The 22372-nt window shown below is 32.7% G+C and overlaps 1 protein-coding gene across 2 annotated transcripts in view; it reads left to right on the forward strand.

Annotated features, from left to right (window-relative positions):
* Positions 1-3481: 3481 nt before the first annotated feature.
* The window catches only part of SLC35B3 (solute carrier family 35 member B3), a 29762-nt gene continuing 10871 nt past the window's right edge, over positions 3482-22372 (forward strand). The window contains exons 1-5 of one of the 2 annotated variants that reach the window (XM_044658157.1): positions 3482-3757; positions 7449-7570; positions 10274-10428; positions 11520-11627; positions 14539-14636. In XM_044658157.1, coding sequence (XP_044514092.1) covers positions 3557-3757; positions 7449-7570; positions 10274-10428; positions 11520-11627; positions 14539-14636 — 684 coding nt within the window. In that variant the 5' untranslated portion in view covers positions 3482-3556. The remainder of the gene's footprint in view (positions 3758-7448; positions 7571-10273; positions 10429-11519; positions 11628-14538; positions 14637-22372) is intronic. The other variant, XM_044658156.1, reaches the window with a different exon arrangement.

The raw sequence follows: 22372 nt of genomic DNA on the forward strand, positions 1-22372 counted from the left end.
GCTTTATGTTTACTGTATACTAGGCATCGAAGATAAAAAGATAGAATGGAAGCTTCTTGAAGTCAGGAATTATTTTGCTTTTGTCTTTGTATCCCTGGTACAGAGTAAATGTTTGTTGGATTAAATTGGTGAATATGATTCTGATGCTTCTCTCAGAGAACTTTCTAATGGTCAGGGAGATACCCAGAAACCATGCTATTTGAACTAGAGAGGGTTAGCATGAAAAAGGGAACACCTAAGTAAAGAGTATGTGACAGCCATATTTAAGTATTTGTAGATTTGTCTCATGGGAGGTGTTTAGATTTATTTTTCTTGTCACCAGAAGGCAAAAATTAGAGCAAGGCAAGAGTTAGGGGGAACTGCTGAGGGGGAGGAAGTTTCAAGGAAGCAGTTTTTGCCCTGGTATAAGGAAAAACACCCTAAATACCATATTGTTCAAAAATGGAATGGGCTGTCTTGGAAGGTAATAATTTCCCTCTCATTAGAAATCTTAAAAAAATAAAAAAAGGCTAGGTGATCATGTAGTAGGTATGTTATGGAAAGTCAGTCATTCACAAGTATTTATTCAAGTTCCTATTATGTGTCAAGCATCATATTAGGCACTAGAGATATAAACACAAAGAAGTAATCCCTATTTGATTAGCACTTACATTTGAATGGGAGAGACAAATATATTTTACAATATACACAACATAAATATATATGTATATAAATTCAAGAAATTCAAATATAGAAAAAGAAGTTACAGGTAGTTTGGAAAGGAGGGCACTAGAATTTAGGAGAATTAGGAAAGGTTTCATACAGAATATTGTGCTTGACCTGTATCTTAAAAGAAGAGAAGGGATTCCATGAACTAGAAGTAGAGATCAACTCTAGAACTGGAGAAGGCAAGTATAAAGACAAACATGTGGGAGACAGAGTGTTATAACTAAAGAACAAATAGATAGCCAGTTAGCTGTATTACAGAGAGTAATTTATTCAACCACCAATGAGATTGAATAAATTGGTTTGGGCCAAGACATGTAAGGCTTTGAACACTAAATAGAGATGTTTATATTTTATCTTACAGGCAACAGGGAACCTCTGGAGCTGATTGAGTAGGGGAATTACATGGCCAAATTTATACTTAAGGAAAATTTTGGCAACCATTTGTAGAATGTACTATAGAAGAAAGAAACTTGAAGAAGTGACATCATTTAGGAGACATGTAATAATCTAAGCAAGAAATGATGAGAGTCTGAACTAAGGTTGGAATTCAGGAGTAGAAAGGGCCAGATGGAAGCAATGTTGAGAAGGTAGACAGGGCAACATTTGGCAAGTGATTGGATCTGTGAGGTAAAGGAGAGTAAGGAGTCCAGAATACTGAGCTTATGAATCCTAGAAATTGGAAGGATAGTACCTTCAATTGAAAGAGAGAAAGAAATTTAGAAGAGGGCAGGGCTTTGAAGGAAAGATAATTAGTTAAGGTTTGGGCATGCTGAGTTTACAATGTTTCCAGGACATACAATTGGAAATGTCTCTACATAGACTGCTGATTTGGAAATGATTCCAACATTGGTATTTAGTTGTTTCCTATTTATTGAGAATCATCAGTGTCATTTTTTATGATATTATTTTAGTTCTCACCATGTCCAGTACCTTTCAACTCCCTTCTTAGTGCTCTTTTGACCTCTTTTTGATGATTCCTTTATGTTGGCTAAATATCTTTATGACATAGTTATAACTACAGTTGCCTTAATTTTCATGTTTTCAATTTTTCAGAATTTAGCCTTATCAGGATATTGATTTGAGGCTTCTGAAATTGAACACCATCTTTTCATCGTTACTGTTTCTTTTAATCAGCTCTTAATTTTTTATCTTTGTTCTAATTTGCTGATGATCTAACTATGCAAAGATAATTCCAAAATGACTCCCTTATTAGTAATTAAGTTATTCCCTGATATAAAGTCAGATTCATTTTTAATGTTAGTATTTGATAATTGCTGTCATGCCTTTCAGCTTTCCTTGAAAAAAAGTTTTTAATATATAAGCATAAAACATCTTTAATTCTTAATCCTAAACTTACCTATTTTTCATCTACCTTTCTTCAGTGTTACCAAGTACTATTTATGGATTTTCTCTTAGAGAAAATATTGTCAAAAATATTAACAGAATTTTCTCTAATTCATCCAACAAAACAGAAGTTGCTACATAGGCTACAATTACTTTTTATATACACTTACCAGGAGTACTTTAAGATAAGGTAACGAAGTAGACTATTAAATGATATTTCTTGCCACCTTGAGTACCTGATAAAAACTTGCTAATTACTTTCAGAGGCAAATGTATAAGCCATTCTTCTATTTATCTACAATTTCCTTCTGTCTTATGGTTTCCTTCAATATGAAAGAATATATTATTGGGGATGGTACATTTTCTCCAACACTATAGCTGCTCACTGATTTCTGAATTTTATAGGCTGCCTTGACTAAAGTTTATTCAGCAAATATGTATCTTAACTTTTTTTATTTGCCTTAAAATTTAGTGCAGTAGTGCAATTAATGCATAATATTATCAGTGAATAATTGCTGGATATGTCTGCCACAGTCCAATGTTCTTTTTAACTAGTTAAAAATAATAGTAAAAAAATAATAGTGTTATTTAAATATCCTTTCTGATTTGAACCTCACAGTAACCTTATGAGATAGGTACCACAGCCATTATTATTTCCATTTACAAATAAGGAAACTGAAAATGATAGAGGGTAAAGGTAAGTGACTTATCTAGGGTCATAGAAGTAGTATTTGTCAAGTAGGGTTTACCAGATTTTCTGTGGTGCTAATTACTGAAGGTTTTGATATAGTCTTTTGTGGGAATAGTTGAGTTGGATTATTTAAAATCATTGCTTAAAAATAGTTACATGAATATATAACCAATAAAAGTTAAATCATTAGAAGTTATTTTTGGCATCTTTATTATACTATCATTTAAATTTTACATGCAAAAACTAAGTGTATATTTTTCTTTAAAAAAAAGGATGTCATCAAAAATTAAAACATGATTTTTGTCTTCATTTTGAAGCAAACTAATATAGGAACAATGTATTTTAAAATATAGATATTATTTTGGCATAATATTGAAAAGACAAGTCATATATATGTGTGTATTATAAACTCTTTAAAGTACATAATCCTAGAATTAAATTAGCAATCCTGTTTTAACTATTGGTTTGTTGCCATGGAAATGAGTCTGATGTAGGCTATTTAATATTGTGACTTCACCATCATCTTGAACAGGAGAAGATGAATTGTGAGTAGAAGCACATATATTTTTGATGGTTATGAAAGGTACATGAATGCTTTTATATTAAGTGAGACCAGTTTATGTAATTTTAAAACAGTGTTTAGTGTAAGATAAAATAAATTGTGTGACCTAATAGAAATTTAATTTCTCTCTGTTTTAATTTCACACCTCTATTGCTTGTCTGATTCTCTAGGACTTTGGTCAACATTCCAAGGAAGAACTCAACTATAAGAACAGTAGCTCTATAAGCACTGAATGCATCGAACCAGGAACAATGGATCTGAAATTCAGCAACTCAAGGAAATATGTTTCTATCAGTGTCTCTTCCAAAGCCCAAGCTATGTCACCACACATCAAGTCAATAGATGACATTGTAGTACTTGGCATAAATCTCAGCAAATTTAACAAACCCACTCAGTTTTTCATATGTGTTACAGGAGTTTTTGTATTTTACCTAATCTATGGATATTTACAGGTAAAGAAAAAATAACAACATTTTCATTTATTTCTTCTGTATTGATACCACTTATTCTTATCAGATAGTGTATACATATACTGTATATATGCATGCATTTGTGTGTATATTCAGTTTTACTGACAGTAAATCCAAGATAAACATTTTTTCACATCTACGTTTTACATCAGTTTTCCTGCTATCTCTAATAGGATAAGTTAATTTTACAATTCAAGAAATAAGGAACAAGGTTTGAGATTAGAAAGATGAGGGGAGGGAAGTCACCAAACAGGATTTTATATTTGATACTGGATATGATAGGGAGCCCCTGGAATTTACTGAATGAAGAGTGACATGGCTGGACCTGTACTTTTAGAAAAACCACTTGACAATTTGGTGGAATAGAGATTTGTGGCAAACAAACCAATCAAATAGTCCAGGTACAAGATAATGGAGGCTGCTATCGGAATGGGGCCTGTGTCAGATGAGAAAAGGGGAAATATTTGAGAGATGTTGAGAGAAAATTAAAATAGACTGGCCTTGGCACCAGATTATATATACAAGGGTGTGAAAGAGTTAAGGATGATGCCTAGGTTGTAAACCTTGTATTTGAATAATAAAAAAGTTTGGAAGAGGGAGTGGTCAGGATTTGATGGGGAAATTAATGAGTTCAGCTTTGGACATGTTGAATTTAAGTCTACAGGACATCCATTTGGAGATGTGAGATTGAAAATAAGTGAAGAGGTTAGGCCTAGATAAATAGACTTAAAGACAATAACATATTGCTCATAATTGTTGTAACAAATAAAATTAATATAGAAGGATATATTTAAAAATTTTAGGGTTTTATTGTAATCCATATTGGTAATTTAAAATAACCAAGTGCCTGCTAAGATCTAATTCAAATGCCACACCATGCTTTTCCCCTGACTGCTTCATAGGAAAGAGAGCATCCCAATCAAGTTCTGAGTCTTTATACCTCTGTCTACATAATCACACTTTCTGCCCACCTGTATTACATATGAGGAAATATGGGAAATGTAGTTTTCAAGTCCCCTAAACATCCACAGGAAGTTGAGGCCAGAGACCTCAAGATCCGTTTAAGGACCTCCCAAATTTTCAATATCACATAATTGAATCCATCAAAACTGATGTGATAACAAGTGAAATTGTATAGAAGGAAGAATGAACAGGGCTTAAGACAGTGTAGTAAATTTATCTGCATGGTGATCTAGCACAGAAGATTGCTAAGTACTTACTAAGTGCCAGCTTTCACAAGCACTGTGCTAATCACTGAAGATACAAAGAACAGAAAAATGGTTGCTTCCTTGAAGAATCTTATTCTTTATTAGAAGAAACAAACTGTTTATAAACAAGCAGATCCAAAGTAAATGCAAAGTAAATTTAAGAAGATCTTCATAGACTGAGGCACTAGAGGTGGCCATGAAAGGATTCCTATAGAAAGTAATATTTGAGCAATTTATTAAAAAGGGGGAGGGATTCAAAGAGGTAGAATGCTGCAGGAAATTGGTCAGCTGATCCATGCAGAGGAACAAAGAGTGAGTGTTCTGTCACACAGCAAAATATTTATCAAACCTTTCTTCCTAATCCTTAAAATCTAAATTTTATTAATTTCACCATATTGAAAGGTATATCTTTTGAAAAATATAGAGAATATCATTAAAATAACCTTCTTAGGAAAAGATCATTTACGTGCCTCATCCAAAGTCTTCTTTTTTAATATTTTTCATATTATATGCACTTATTAAAAGATACAAAACAAGAAATTTACCAGTGAGCCATGGTTTTGATTAAAATTGACATTTAAAAGACTGCTATTGTTAGAAGAATTACATAAGTAGCTTGCTATTAGTTTCTTTATGGTTGTTTACAGCATGATTTAAATTCTTTATAGTTTGAGGACATTTTAACTACAAGGTCCCATTTTTACAAAATGAGTTATATTATTATATTATATTATATATTATATATATATATCACATATATATTATTGCAGAAGAACAGAAATTGGCAATTTGAACAGTTTTAATGAGGAACTATTTATTTAAAGTAACAAAAGTTAAAAATATCCATCTTCCTTCATCTCTTTAAATAGCATGCACAAAAATCAGTGAAAGTAACTTAAATGCTTGTAATCATAATTCAAGCCATTTTTGCCATTTTCATTTTTGAAATGCATATTCTTACTTAGTATTAAGATATAAATGATATTCTTCATTTAGAGTAAAACTATATCTTTACTAATGATAAATAAGATAGGTTAGTTATACATAGTAATAGTGATATCTTATTTTGATTTTTAATTTTTTTTTAAACCCTTGTACTTCGGTGTATTGTCTCATAGGTGGAAGATTGGTAAGGGTGGGCAATGGGAGTCAAGTGACTTGCCCAGGGTCACACAGCTGGGAAGTGGCTGAGGCCGGGTTGATATCTTATTTTGAATGCCAAACCATATTATGATTTCATATTTTCTCTCATCCAAAAGAAACCAAGACATTTTACAAAAGATTGGTGTGTACAAAGGAATTAATAGTTCCTTTGACAGTAATGCCAAAGGGCACTTTAAAATCTGTTTAATAAAATTAATGAATATAAAATTCAGAATTTTCTTGTTTAATTTTTGTTTTGAAACAAAAGAGTCTTTAAGTCTCTTACTGGATTTCCGTTTTTTTATTTCAAGCATATTTTTTATTCATTTTAGGGACATTTAAATCTACAAAGATTCATATATGTTAAACTTACTTTCAACAGCAAAATCTCATTCTTGTAGGGAATTTGTGAGCATATAGTCTGTTTTAAAAAGTTTGAATTATAGAATTATTTTATTTTTTAAGAGCATTTGTTAATTTTATTAAAATCAAATAATCGTATCAAAAAATGAAATGCATTAATTCACCACCAATGAAGATGAAATTAATCATTAGGAGCTATCTGAAAATTATATAATTATTTTAAAATTAATTTTTAAATTTTGTCATAGTAACTGTTTTGATCATGAGGAGACATGTCTAAATTTTTCACATATAAATTATGAGCTGCTAAAGTGCTTTAAAACAGCTTGTTCAACCTTGAGGTTAAATTTTCTCCTTCCAAGGGAAATTATTTATGCTATTAATTTGTTTAGTATAAAAATATAAAGGCAAACTAAATCTCATTCCATATCTAAAATACTTCAATTCTCATATTACTGAAATTCAAATCAATTAGATTTTACAGAATTCACGTTAGATACAGCTTAAGAATAATTGAGTTGAACTAATTGAGTGTCTTTTGGGAAAGTATAGCAAGTTTGAGCTCACACTTCTAATAAATTTAAAATAAAAAAATATTTAACTCATACATTGGAATGTCAAAATAAACTATCCTCTGGTTATAATTTTGGCAATTCTTTCGATTTTAGTAATTAGGTAATATTAACCCTTCAGAGGAGGCTTATCTGAGTATCAACTAACATCAGTTCCTTAGAAAGTAGCTTCCTACAATGTTCCTGCTACTTTCTCTAGAACAGGTGTCAGAGTTTACGTTTGGATGAGCTTCTGAGTTACCTGTATAAAAAGTCAACACACATTTATTTGTGTTGTCACTTATTTTCTTTGATCTTTGTTTTTTTATCTTGTATCTTGAGTTGCTAGTATTTTAATTGTTTCTGGGTATTCATATTTAAACCTAATAATTTCATGTTTCTTGGCAGGAGCTGATATTTTCAGTGGAGGGTTTTAAGCCCTTTGGCTGGTACCTTACTTTAGTTCAATTTGGCTTTTACTCCATATTTGGACTAATAGAACTTCAGCTTATTCAGGACAAAAGGAGAAGGTATGATTTTTTCCTAGTTCAATTATGAATAAAATTTGATCTTTTTCCACTTAGTCTTCTAAGTATTTTGCATATTTGATTTGATACCCAATAATATAAGATAAAAAATTTTATAGTTATAAACTTCTTCAGTAATGATAGTTGACTTTTAATTCCCTACTTTTCTGCACTAATGAAACTTTTTCAATTCTGTTGTCATTTCACTTTTTAATTTATTTGTTCCTCAATAATTTTCATAGAAATTAGCTAAGAAAATAAAAATGTTGTAGTTGCATAACTCTAATGAATATAAAAATAGAGGTAGGGTTTGACTATACCAATTCATTTTGCTTTCTTAAAACAAAATAACAATCAGTAACTAAGTTTTCAAATTTTTATCTACCATAATCATAACCCATTTCAGTGAAATTTGGTTTGTAGGGTAAAAGTTTCAGTGAATTATGAGATCTAGAATACATAAAAACTAATGCTAATGAAATAATATCTAATAATAATAATCTAATGACAAAAATATCTCAAAGTAAAAACAAAACTTATATTTACAAGTTTATCTTGATTGCTTTATTACTAACATAATAATTTTTATAACTATAATTATTAGTCCAAATATGGAGTTGTAACTGACATAGTTAATTTATACTTTATTACTAATTTAACTGGATATATCACTTAATATTAGGAGAGCAGCTTTTTCACTAGATTCTTTTTTCTTCCAAAATTATCCTTGTTTAACTATCATGATAGGAAATGGATTGTAGCAGTGATTATCAACATTCTTCAGACTTGTAGTGTTCTTTGTTGATTCCATATCTAAAAATCCCAAGCTCCCATATATTATTAGGGTTGATCTGAGGTTGATGTAGTGGAAATATATTACAGGCATTTTTAAGATAGTTTCAAAAATTTCAGTTCTTTTGCTTTCCATTTCTGATTATAAAACACCGAGGTATTGCTTTTTTCTCCCCTCAAAGAGTAAGACAAAATTCTCAAATAGAAAATTAAATAGAGATGCTTCTACTAATGTTTGGGGGATAAGTTAGAAGCCCATTGATTTCCTGATTCCTCATGAAATAGGAGGTAGCTGGTCCTGTTTTACTAAATGAAACATGATATGTTGAAACATATATGAAGAAAATCATTCTAATTCAGGTTTTAACACTTAAATTTACAAAAGAAGCAATGTAACTAATTTTAGCCTCACAGATATCATTCAAAGGACTTCAATACTTAATTTTGATAACTTTCAAATATCATCCATTTGGTAAATACACATTATTCATGTCCACATTGCCCACAGAAAAATATATATATTTTAGAATGTGAGCTTTTGATTTCAAGATTCCAGTACAAGTGAAAAAATATGGTACTTTGTTGGGAAGAGGAATTCATAAACTTTATAAACTAAATAACTGTAATAGTGTACTAAAATTTTTCATTAACTGTTTATGCAACATATATTTTGGGGCTAAAGTATAAAACTCTCCAAAGTAGAACTTATCAGCATCTCTCTAAGTATTTGCAAAATAAAGATATGTACAATTTTAGGTATCCATTTCTTAATTTATTAAATCTGATGCTGTTCTTTGACACAATAGTGTTATTTATGGATGTTGTTTTTTATTTGCTTTCCTTTAACTTTATTGTTATTCCATTTTGAAATATTGTATTATTCAGCATTTTGACCAAGAGGACAAGAAAGAGAAGAAATCAGAACAATTTCTTTTTATGGTTAAATATTCAGTGAAAAAGTTTGAAAATATTTGGAAAATAGATTTGATGACTTGATATTGTTAATTTATTTTCCTACCTCATATCCCTTTCGGCATGTATAACTGGGTACTGGAAAAAAATATATTTTGTATTCTATTTTTCAACCTAGTTACCTTAGAAATGTAATTGCTCAACATAAAAATCATATATTCTCTAATAAAGGACATTTGTTAAGTCAATATAGACTGTTTTTAAAGTTCCAACTAAAACATCATTTTCCCAAGAATTGAGAATTTATGAAAGTAAATGAAATCCTTAAATACTTTAGACTGCTATATACTTTATTTTATAGGTGCTATTTGCCAAGAATAATGTATAGATCAGAATTACTGAAGTAGATGGTTTGATTGTCCTGCCAAAATCTTGGGGCTTTGATTTTCTAATTCTATGTTTATTAATTTTTGGCAAAAATATTCTCTGAATCTACACATGGACTTTATCTGAAATAAAAGTAAGTGAAGTTTAAAAGTAAATTATTAGAATATTTATTTGGTATTGCCATAAATCACTATAGAACAAAAGAAATTTTAGTGACTTGGGTCATTTTTTCCTGTATTTTGTTACATAATTTGTACATATGTAAGCAGAAGTACTCTGTCTCCTGAAGAATAAAGCATATTTCAAGTAAATTAATTTCCTGTTTTGCTATTTATGAAACCATATTCATAAGCAATTTTTCATAAATGCTTTATTTTAAAATTAAAGTGAAAATTATTATTCTCTCAACATACTTCCATAAAGCAATTCAAAGATAAAAGAATTGTAACATTAGGTTAAAAAATAACTCTGGCTTAATAAATGATACTTTCTAGCAATTCTAAGCAAAAATTAGAAAAATATTTACTAAAGCATTTTCCTTTCATGAACATCTTGAGTTGTCTCATTATTAATTTGGTCCTCAGTCTTCATTTTAATGTTAATTGTGTTTCACAGGATACCAGGAAAAACCTATATGATAATAGCTTTTCTAACCGTGGGTACTATGGGTTTGTCAAACACTTCCCTAGGCTACCTGAATTACCCCACCCAAGTCATCTTCAAGTGCTGCAAATTGATTCCAGTTATGCTAGGAGGAGTTTTTATTCAAGGTAATGATTGATTTTTAATATTCCTAAAGCTAATTAAAGATTGTCCATTACAGTTTTTTAAATAGCATCTAACACTAGGAAAAGGCATTTCTCTTCCATTAAAAAAGTAGTAAGTGGTCATTTTCAATCATTAAATTATGACTAGTATATTAAAAAACTAACATAAGGTTTAAAACAAAATATGATTGTTTACCTTGTTCTCTGAAGTATTTGGCATATCTCTTGAAATGTTTAACCTAGATGCAGGCATAGTATTAGGATTTATCTCATTTTTCCCTAAATTTAAAAATTCCTTAGTGGTGGTATATTTTTTGTTAAGTTATGTGAGAGAATTTATATTCATCTTCTTGATTTTAGTTTTTGCTGATTATTTATAAAACACTCTTTGATGAGGAAAGCTAATTACCAAACAAATGGGAATGGTTCAGAATTGAAATTTAGAAGAATGCAATCAGACTGACTCATTTCATTCTCTTGCTCTTGAACAATTCCTTTTTATTCTTTTAAGCAATATTGTATTTATTTACATTTTCTCAAGTTGGTAGTAAAAAGAAGAGTGATTAGGAGAGCCCTCTACTCTTTAAGTTAAAGGATAATAAATGTAGTCAAAACTATTTTATTTGCCCTGATGGATTGGGAACATTTAATGAATGTTCAGAATACACTCCTATTTCCTTTTGAAATTCACTACTCTTTAGCAAAACCATGAAGACACTATGCAAACCTTACTTATTCTATCCTGTATATTTTCTCTCTCTCTCTCTCTCTCTCTCTCTCTCTCTCTCTCTCTCTCTCATTGATTCCCCCTCCTCAATGCTAAAAATAGACAAGATGCATGCATAAGTAAAGAATTAGGCCACTGTGTATGTTGGGAGCTAAGATGTTGGAGTAAAGAACTCTCAGCTCATCCAAACCATCCAAACACTCAAAACTAGAAAATAAAGCACCTCCAAACAAAGGAAAGTAGCCTACATAGTATATCAAAGGATTTATGTGGAAGATTTTTATTAAATGCATAGCAAAAGCTATAGTAAGTATATATGTGCATACAGCAAGCTTGTTTGATATTTATGAACTCTTGTTCCATGTAGGAAAGCGTTATAATATTGCAGATGTATCTGCTGCAGTGTGTATGAGTCTTGGCCTAATATGGTTTACTCTGGCTGACAGTACAGTTGCACCAAATTTCAACTTGACAGGTAAAGAAATTCTTACTTCTTAATCATTTTTGCCTTTGCATAACAAGACTTCTTTAAATTTTATAAGAAATTTGGGTAATGGCCTGATGCAAGATCAGAACAATAATCCACATGATTCTGACATAAGCTTGTCATATTCTCTGTATGAAGAATTAAATTACAAAGATAATTGGAAATAATGTAATTCTTTCAGTGGCCTTTGAATTCTGACCCAATGTGAGCCCGTGGTCTTGCCTCATGATCATAATAACACTTGAGATTTCTGTAGAACTTTAAAGTTTGTAAGTCATTTTCCATACATTATCTCATTTGAACTGAACAAGAATCTTGCAAGGTAGTTACCAAAGGTAGGTATCATCTCCATTGTTCAGAGGAGAAAGTTGATCTCAGAAGTCAAGTGACTTTGTCACTCAGCCTACTTAGTGTTGTAAATTCAAGCTGAAGTCATTCTGACTCCTCCTCCAACAACCAATGCATTCCAACATGCTGCTTATAATTATTGATTATATAATCCAGTTACTTTTTATAGGTGGATGTGGCTGTTTTTGTGTGCTCATGCATAAACAGAAAAGAACTAGAAACAAATACAAAGGTATTATTATAGTACTGATTTCTTTTCCTCTCTTGATTTAATAAAAATTCTTTAAATGTGCACATGGTCAAGGACATGCCTATTTATATCTTACTAGTTTGCCTAAGAGTGAGGAATTATATTAGACGATTAAATAGAATAAAAATTCCTTGCTGCCTCTTACATATAATAAAACTCAAACACATTTAGAATTTTCATCAGATGAATGATTTTTTCTTTATTACGCTTTGTAGATTTCAATAAATTAGGCTTATAATTTCGTTAAAAAGAATTAGGAATGCATACTATTGTATTTAGTCAGTTTTTCAGTCATTTCTGACTCTTTCATGACTCCATTTTGGGGTTTTCTTGGCAGATATACTGAAGTGGTTTGCCATTTCCTTGTATAGCTCATTTTATAGATGTGGAAACTGAGGCAAATAGGGTTAAGTACCTTGCCCTGAGTCATACAGCTAGTAAGTGTCTGAGGTCAGATTTGAACTCAGGAAGATAATTCTTCCTGACTTCAGGGCTGGCACGCTATCCACTGGGCCACTTAGCTGCAATAGATAGATAGATAGATAGATAGATAGATAGATAGATAGATAGATANCTTAGCTGCAATAGATAGATAGATAGATAGATAGATAGATAGATAGATAGATAGATAGATAGATAGATAGATAGATAGATAGATAATGTATCCCTATTTCTGAATATTTAGAAACAGAGTGGTTCTTTTATTATTTACATATACTTTTAAAGAAAATACACATATATATATTATATGCATATAATATATATGTTTTCCCTAAAAGTGACAATCTTCAAAATCTCATTTGGGTTTTAAGAATGATATAAAATAATTAAAATGTCATTTTGTATTAATTTGGGCATTTATTATATTTTTGTTGCCTTTAAAGGAAAGCATTGAATGTTAGATTTTTGCTAATAGAATGTAAGAAACATCTTTCCTCTAAATGCTACCACTTAGCCTGCCAGGGAGATTAGCAGCTAGAGAAAGAGAGAGAGTGAGACAAGGAGAAGTACAGGAAAGGTTGGAGCCAGCCTGCCTGAGAAGGAATGAACAGAAGAATCAAGGCACCATGACTGGGGGCTATGATCTTTGTTTATTATGACAAAGAGAAAGACTTTTGTAGGGAGTAAAATATTAAGCATTACAACATTCTTGGGGGGTGGTACTTTCCCACAGGATGATGTTTATGAAAATGGCTTCACACATGAACGTTAATAGGGTTGCTATTATAGATGTAAGTTTAGAAACAATGATTGCTAATCTGTTCTTGGGGAAAGGCAGGTTTGGTACTTTCAGTCATGATGTTACAAGAACTTCTTTGCTCTTCAGAGTGGTGGGGGGGGGTGCGGGGGGACTCAGGGTTTAATGATGGCTTTTGGTTGAGAGCAGCAGTGCCTTTGTGTGAGAAATTGGATCCTTGCCAGCAGTCTCAGGCAAGCATGGCTGCTTTCCTCAGTGGGCTTGAATCTGCCCTGAGCTCCTCCTATAACTCATCATAAAATAACTAATATTGACCTCAAAGGAATAACAATATAGGCAAAAACTTTAATAATATAGCCAATAAAAAAGGTAGTTTATTTCTTTAGGTTCTATGAATTATTTAATCAATTTCATTATCTTTTTTATCAACATTCAGAAAAATCTCTTGGCTTACCTTTTGATCGATTGCTTACTTGTTTTGACAACAAAGATGGGCTTACTTGAATGGAAATGTTGGCAGTTTAGGATCATAATGTATAGACTCCAAATAGCCCAAAGTAATTATGTATTACCCCAAGATATAGAGAACCAATACTTTGCCCTCTCTAAAAATCTTATCATTTTTGTGATAACTTCTCATCACTAAATCATTATTCCTTAAAGGACATGATTTTAGGTCTAATACAAGGCTTGCTTATTATTGTAAGGAGATCAGTTTTCTTATATGGCTATTAAACCAGATGGAAAAAGAAATTACATGTGAGATTTAAATAGACATGACAGGGCAAGACTATTTTCTCTTTGTGTGAGGATTCAAGTTCAAAGACAACTTTTTTTTAAAACCTTTAACTTCTATGTATTGGCTCCTAGGTGGAAGAGTGGTAAGGGTGGGCAATGGGGGTCAAGTGACTTGCCCAGGTTCACACAGCTGGGAAGTGTCTGAGGCCGGATTTGAACCTAGGACCTCCTGACTCTAGGCCTGACTCTCAATCCACTGAGCTACCCAGCTGCCCACTCAAAGACAACTTTAAAACCTGACATCTTATTGTGTTTCTTATAATTAAATAAAGAGATTTTTTCCCTTTGTTTTTACTTTCTTGAAGGTGTGGTCCTTATTTCCCTTGCCTTATGTGCAGATGCTGTTATAGGAAATGTACAGGAAAAAGCTATGAAGATGCACAATGCTTCCAATTCAGAAATGGTAAATATGAACTCAAACACACTTATATTTTCACATTAAAAAACTCAGATGTAAGAACTTAACTTGTTTCATGTAATAGCTATCTTCCTGAAAACTTGTTGAATTTTGTTTTTGGTAGATCAGATCATTTTAAATGCACTAGGAAACTAGGCATTTACTCGAGAAAGTTCTTTTGTAAAGAAAAAAATGCATTGTAAACAATCTACCCCTACCTAATCTAACTTATTGGAAAAGTATTTATTACATTCTCTTATAGCAAACTCCTAGAGTACATAAATGTTTCTCTTGGAAAATCATGTTTGGATTTATAAGTACTATGTTTTCTTACTCCTTAAACGTAGTATTTTTTTTATAGCTTGAGAAATAAAATTGATATATTTGCTTATGCCATGTAAGTGAAAGACAGTATGCTTTGTGGAAAGATCACTGAACTAAGACTCAAGACACTTGAGTTCTGATTTCTGACTCCGCTATTAAGCTGCTGTGTATATATTTAGATATGACATTGGAACTCTTCTCCATTTATCTTCCTTAGCTGGAAATATTAGAGGATTATTCTGTAGCCTCACAAGCTCACAAGGTATTAATATCTCTGATGCAAAGTATAATCATGTAAATATAAAATACGTAAAGAATACTTTGACTTTTAAGAGAAGAAAGTACTAAAATACTGAAAAGTCATATTGCAATTATCCACTAGTGTTAAACAGAAATCCTAGGATCCGGATCATTGAGGTTTACAATAAAATGAGATCCTGTCTCTCTCCTTTAATTTCAGATCCCCTCTTTTGCAGGACTGAGGTTCTAATTTAGAAAGAAGTATGAAATCTTTCTCTTCTCTCTTTTCACTCATAGAAAAAAAGCTTCTTCCAGCTACCCAGTATATGAAGCTACTTTTAGAAATTATGAGTATTTACGCTTGTGAGAAAAAAATTTTGATGTATATAATGTGTAACCCAAACTTATCCCTAAACTACAAGTTAACTAATTTGTAACTGAAAAATAACTAAAAAAATGGTACATATTTGGGAGAGCAAGGAGGAAAAAAATTAATGTTTACATAGTTATATAATACAGAATATTATATCTGTTGTAAGTGAATCTTTATGAACATGTAGCAAGATGAAGGAAATTGTACCCAATTTAAAAGCCTCAAATCCCCCACTTGCAGAAAACAGGAAGTCATGTGAAACCTTATGTTAGGTATGAATCTTAACTGTACTCTATCACGTAAAATGAACCAATTATAAAGATATTGTTAGTAAAAAATAGATACATTTTGCTCAACTATTTCCCTCTAATTACACTAAAAAACAATTTGCTATTTCAGGGAGTGAGGGGAGATTGGAATTCAGAGTGCCTGGGTTCAAATCTTTACTTGAGGCAAGTCCATTAACCCTTGTAGACTTCACTCTGCAATCTCTTCCAGCTCAAAAATCTATAATCCACTAAAGAAATTTTAGAAATTAAAAATTCATTGGAATTAATCATGTCTAGAAAATTCTACATAATATTTAATTTTTTCCAGCAATTTCTAGAGGTGACACTGAATTTTATCTGACAGCTCCATTTTTAGATAGTGATTTTTAAAAGTATATAAATACATTTCTAAAGATCTTGAAGAAACATATACATATATATGTACACATGCTCCTCATTCTTATTAAGCAGATCAAAGAAGAAATAATATTCTTTTACTCTTTCAAGCACAAATAAACACTGATGAAAAAAGAACTTTCTAGTAATTGAGAATTACAATGACAATCACAGCCATCTGTGATTGGAAAGTCAGCTAAAACCTAAACCTGGCCTCAGACATCTGCTATCTGTGTGACCGTTAAGTCAGCCACTTTACTCTGTTTGCCTCAATTTCCCCATCTACAAAATGAGCTCAAGAAGTAAATGGCAAATCACTTCAGTATCTTTGCCAAAAAAAAACAAAAAAAACCACCCAAATTGGTTCACAAAGAGTCAGACACAACTAAAATGTCTGAATAATTTAAAAAAATGGCAAATGTAGAATTTGCATTTGGTCCTGGAGACAATACACCATTGGAACTTATTAGGGAAGCAACATGGTCAGGTGTGCACTTTAGACTATCATTTTGGTAGCTCTGTGTAAGATGGATTAGAGAGGAAAGAAATGAAAAAGAGAGACAAGTTTAGAAGGCTTTTACAATAGTCCAGCCAAGAGGTTGTGGTGATGCTAATGATAACTATGATTTATATAGTACCTTCTATGTACAGGGACTCTAAGGGGAGGGGGGTGACTATAAGAAGAGAGTTGGGCAGATATAAGATATGTTAAGGGGAGTAGAACAAAAAGATTATGTACTTCTGTTGAGAAGAGAGAAAGCATGAGGAGCTGAGAATGACTCAGTAGACACAGGTACATACATATCAGAAATTGGGAAGTTAAGAAGACAGATAGATTCAGAGTCAGAAATAATGAATTTCCTTTGGACATAGTCAGTTTGAGATACCTGTAAGATATCCAGTGAAAATATTCCATAGCAACTGACATTTGGTAACATGGAACTGATAAATAGATCTGAACCTATTAGACCTAATGAAGTCACTGAGAGAAGGATGTTGGAGAGAGAATAGAAGATGCCCAGTACAGAGCCTTGGGTCATAACCATGGTTTCTTGTAACATAGATGATGATCCTGCAAAGAAGAATGAAGACAAGTGAAACAGGTAATAGGAGAACCCTGGAAGAATGTCATGAACAAAGAGAAGGGACTCTCTCATAGGAGAGCATGGTCAGCTCTATCAGATGCTGCAGGGAGGTCAAGAGTGAAGATTAATAAAATGCCATTGGAATTGTCAACTAAGAGATCTTAGTAGCTTTGGGAAAATGAGTTTCAGTTGAATAATGAGGTTAGAAACCAAACATCTAAGAACTGAGAAGTGAATAACTGAAGAGGAAGTAGAAACAAGTAGAGACAGATTTTTGCAGCTATTTAGTTGAGAAAGGGCGGAAAGATATAGGATGATAAGAGAGGATTTCATTAAGTGAACATTTTGATAAGGATGGGGAGACCTGGGTGCGAGTGTTTATAGGTAATATGGAATCAGCTAGTAGATAGGAAGTGATTGGAGATTAGAGAGAAAGGGAAGGTGATTGTGGGGCAGTATAGTAGAAATGGGAGAGGAGAAGATCAAGGGTACAAGTTAGCTTTGAGAAGGAGAAAAAGACTACCTCTTCAATATTAAAAGAGGAAAGAATGAGGGATGATGTCAAGTGGTGCTGAAATATAGAAAGCTAACAGAATGGCCTCATCTCAATAAAGGTTGAAAAGGAGTCCTCAACTGAGAGAGTGGAATAAAGGAATAATATGGGAAATGTGAGGAAGACAGAAAGATTTGAACAGTGTAGGAGAGACAGTTAGAGTAGAAGCAACAGATTGCTTTGCTGCAGGGAAGGCCCAGCTGAAGGACATTCATGAATTATGAATGAACACTATGGACTTAGTTGTGTGACTTCCTCTGGCACTTTTTGGCAACAGGTGATTCTGAGTATAGAAAGCAAATTTGCTATCACATGGATGCTTCTAAAGAGCAGAATTTTTTGTCTGGAACTTATACATGTTTAAAGCTTTCATAGGTCTAATTATAGGAACTTCACTTGCAGCATGCTTTTTCTAGAAGAGTTCTTTTCTGGTTTTATATATTAAATGCTGTTAAAACCTGATTTATAATTTCCATTTGAAGGCATTCATATTCTTTATATATTATCATACTTATTTCACATCAATGGGACCAATAAAATAATGAAAAGAAAAATTTCAAATAACTTGCCAATGTAGGTAAATCCAAAAAGATACAGGAGAAAAGTAACAGAAAATCAGGGAGTTCAGAGATAAAGGTGGTTACAATAAGATATTGTCTCAAGGCACAATATAGAATTGGCCTGCTTTTGTGCAAAATAAAAAATTATAATGTATTTTTATTTTGATAAAAATTCATCTATATAAAAACAGCAACAGAGACATAGTCATTAAAACTTAAAACTTTACCTAATCAGAGTTAGTAGCTTGTTCTTAGTACTGAAGAGAATTGGGTGATTAGCCCCATTAGAAATTACTTCAGAAAATAATCAGAGCTTATAAAATTAAGTGCTTTATCATAATGAGCAATATGGGATTTCAAAAGCCGAACAAAGCCCAGAAGCTCTTCATAGTTTTCTAGTGAACAGTCGCCAGCTTTTACAGTCTCCATATTCTCCAACTACCTGGAGAGAGATACAAAGAATTAAGCATTTGCTATCTTGTTAACATATTTCAGTACTAAAAAGAGAGTGAAGTACAAATTGCAACAGAATTGAGCATGCACAAATAATTGAAAAAATTCTTAATTAAGAAAGCATCCAGAAGTCGTAGAGTAGAAGAATGAAATTATTTTAAATAAATGATAGATCCAGTTGGAGCTTTAATTTATATGCCAGAAGACAAAATAATGACCAAATTCATTAATGTGAGCCAGAGAATAAACACATTAAATGAGATTCTTCAAATAGAAGATTTTGAAGGAACCATAAATTAGTTAAGTACAGTATAAAACAACCCCCAGTAACCCACAAAGTATTTCCAGAATGAAAATAAATTTATTTGCAAGTGACAACCACAAACCTTTAACCAACTTATATAATTAGTTGGTTGATTCATTTTGAAATTAATTTGAAAGATGAGTCAGCCAACATTTAATAAGTGCCTACCATGTGCCAGGCACTATGCTAAGAAGTTGGGGGTGCAAAGAAAAGCACAAACAAAATCCCTGTGGTCAAGGAGCTTACAATTCAGTTAGTAAGACAGCATGTGAACAACTGTATTAATAAGATAATGAATAGGGGATATTGGAGGGAGTCTCAGGGGCGTGGGGCACTAAGATAAAGAAGGGCCAGGTAAGCTTCCTTGCAGAAAGTGGGAATTTAGCTGACTCTTGAAAAAATCAAGGGAAGTCAAGAGATGGAGATGAGGAGGAGTGTTCCAGGCATAGGAGTCAGCCAGCAAAAGCAATGAGGCCAGTGTCACTGGATCATAGAACATTTGGAAGTGAGGGGAGTAAAGATATAAGAAGACTGGAAAGGAGGGAATAGGCCAGCTCTGAAAAGGCTTTAGAAACCAGACAAGATTTTATATTGGATCCTGGATGTAATAGGAAGCCACTGGAGTTTATTGAGTAAATGGGTGATGTGGTCAGACCTGCATTTTAGGAAGAACATTTTAATTGCTGAATTTGAAGGAGGGACTGGAGCCTGGAGTGCAGTGATATGAGACAAGGGAAACAAACCACCAGATTTGCAATGGTCTAGGACTGAGATGACCAGGGCTTGCACAAGCATGGGGATGGTCTCAGATGCTGTGTAGGAGAGATATTAGAAAGGTACAAATGACAAGATTCAACTACTGATTGGACAATGGGGAGGGCACAGGCAGATGTCAATGAGAGAGGAACTGGTTGAGGATGACACTGAGATTGTGTCTTGGGTGACTGGGAGGTTGATGGTATTCTCAGCAATAAGAGTGGTTAGGAAGAGGAGTTCCTGGTGAAAAACAATGAATTCAGTTTTGAACCTGTTGAGTTTAAAATGTCTATGGGACATCTGGCTCAAGATGGCGCAGTTGGAGATAATAGCCATAATACTAACGATAGCTAATATTTATATAGTACTAATAATGGTACAGGCGTGTGCTTAGCACTTTACAATTATTATCTCATTTGATCTTGACAATAATAGCCCAACAGGTACATGCTGTTATTCCTCTTTTATATATGAGGAAACTGAGGCAAAGAGGTTAAGTGACCTATCTAGGGTCACACAGCTAATGAGTGTCTGAGGCTGTTTTTTAATTCAAATTTTCCTGTCTCCTAGTCTAGTACTCTGCCTACTGTGTCAAATTAGCTACCTAGATCTAAGATACACTAGAAGCCAGCAGAAAAGTGAGGCCTGGACAAGTAGATTTAAGAATTATCTTAGGAGAGCTGATAATTGAAACAGTGGGAATTGATGAGATGACCAGGGCACAGGAGGAGAACACAGGAAAGAGCCTTGGGCAGTCCCTACTTTTGCCAGATTTTACATGGATGAACATCCTGCAAAGGAGACAGAGAAAGTGCAATTAGCTAACAATGCTAATTGCTCATTGTTGGACCAATTAAACTTTCCAGTGTTTGTCTAACATAATTACTTTGCAAACAATAGGAGTCTAATAAGTACTGAATTAAATTTAATCCTGTTTTCACTGTTAAGAACCATAACTATTGAACCATTCTAATCTGTGCTGCTTGTATTACCAAAGCTTGGCTATATATGACTTAAAATTGTCCTGTTTTAGTAGGATTAGAAATGGAAATAAAAGAAATGGTAGACAAAATACTATTTTTTTTTATTTTAAACCCTTACCTTCCTCATGAGAATCAATACTATGTATTAGTTCCAAGGCAGAAGAAGGTTAAGTGACTTGCCCAGGGTCACACAGGGAGGAAGTGTCTGAGGACCTCTTTTCTGTAGGCCTGGCTTTTAATTGATTGAACTACCCAACTGCCCCCCAGAATACTAATCTTAAACAGTGTGACATAATGGAAAGAGCCTAGATTTGTAAGTAGGGAGATCTTACTTCTCCTGATTGGGTATATGGCCTTGAGCCAATTGCTTACCCTCTCTTAGCCTATGTCTCATCAATCTCTAATATAGGAGTTGCCCTGTTCTAACCCCAAATTCCCTTCCAGATCTAATTTTTTTAAATAAATTACTTGTGAGGACATACAGTGTATTGCAAAGACAAGAAATGGAAATAAAAGCAAAAGAGAACTGGTGTCCAATAAATGTAGTTTTGAAATTATACACATAAAGCTACTAAACAGCATATGTGCGTTGACTCAAATATATCATTGCTAGGCCTATACAGATAGATATTTATGGCCATTTTTTTTTCATTTTTTTAATGGCAAAAAACCCCATAAACTGAGAATACCCGTCATTTGAGGAATAGATTAACAAATTGTTATATGCGAATGGAGTGGAATACTAAGGCACTTTAGCAAAAGAAGAAACTGATGGTTTCAAAAAGACATGAAAAGACTTTTAATAACTGAGGCAGAGTGAAGTGAGCAGAACCAGAAGAACATTGAACATCGTATAAACATTAACATTATAGAAACCATTAATTTTTAAATACTTAAAAATTCTGATAAACTAAATGATCAGCCATGGTTCAATAGGCTTGACGAAGAACTTTGCCAATTTCATGATTGACCCAGGCCAATTTCATGATACAGAATAAGAAATGCATTTTTTAGGCATGACTAATTTGGGAATTTATTTCTCATAAATTATGTGATGCTGGAGTTCTATATTCCTTTTTTCTTTACACTTCCTTCTTCCCTTTCATTCTTTCCACCTTTTTTGTTCTTTCCTTCCTCCACTCTTCCATTCTTTCCTTCATTTCTTTCCTCCCTTCCTCCTTCCCTTTCCTTCCTATTATTCTTTTTTCCTTTCTTCCTCTCCTTCCTTCCTCTCTCCTTCCTCTCCTTCTTTCCCTCCCTTCCTTCTTTTTTTTTTCTTTTAATTAAATGAATGAGTATGGGGGGGATAAAAAATGAAATGACCATGAGATGATAGATTTATAATTGGAAGATACCTTAGAATTCATCAGGAACAACTTAATCTTACAGATGAGAACACTGGGGCTCAGATGGGTTAGGGGATCCCCCAAGATGACTTAAGGAGTG

This window comes from Gracilinanus agilis, chromosome 1, assembly GCF_016433145.1.
Source record: "Gracilinanus agilis isolate LMUSP501 chromosome 1, AgileGrace, whole genome shotgun sequence".
Classification (NCBI taxonomy): Eukaryota; Metazoa; Chordata; class Mammalia; order Didelphimorphia; family Didelphidae; genus Gracilinanus; species Gracilinanus agilis.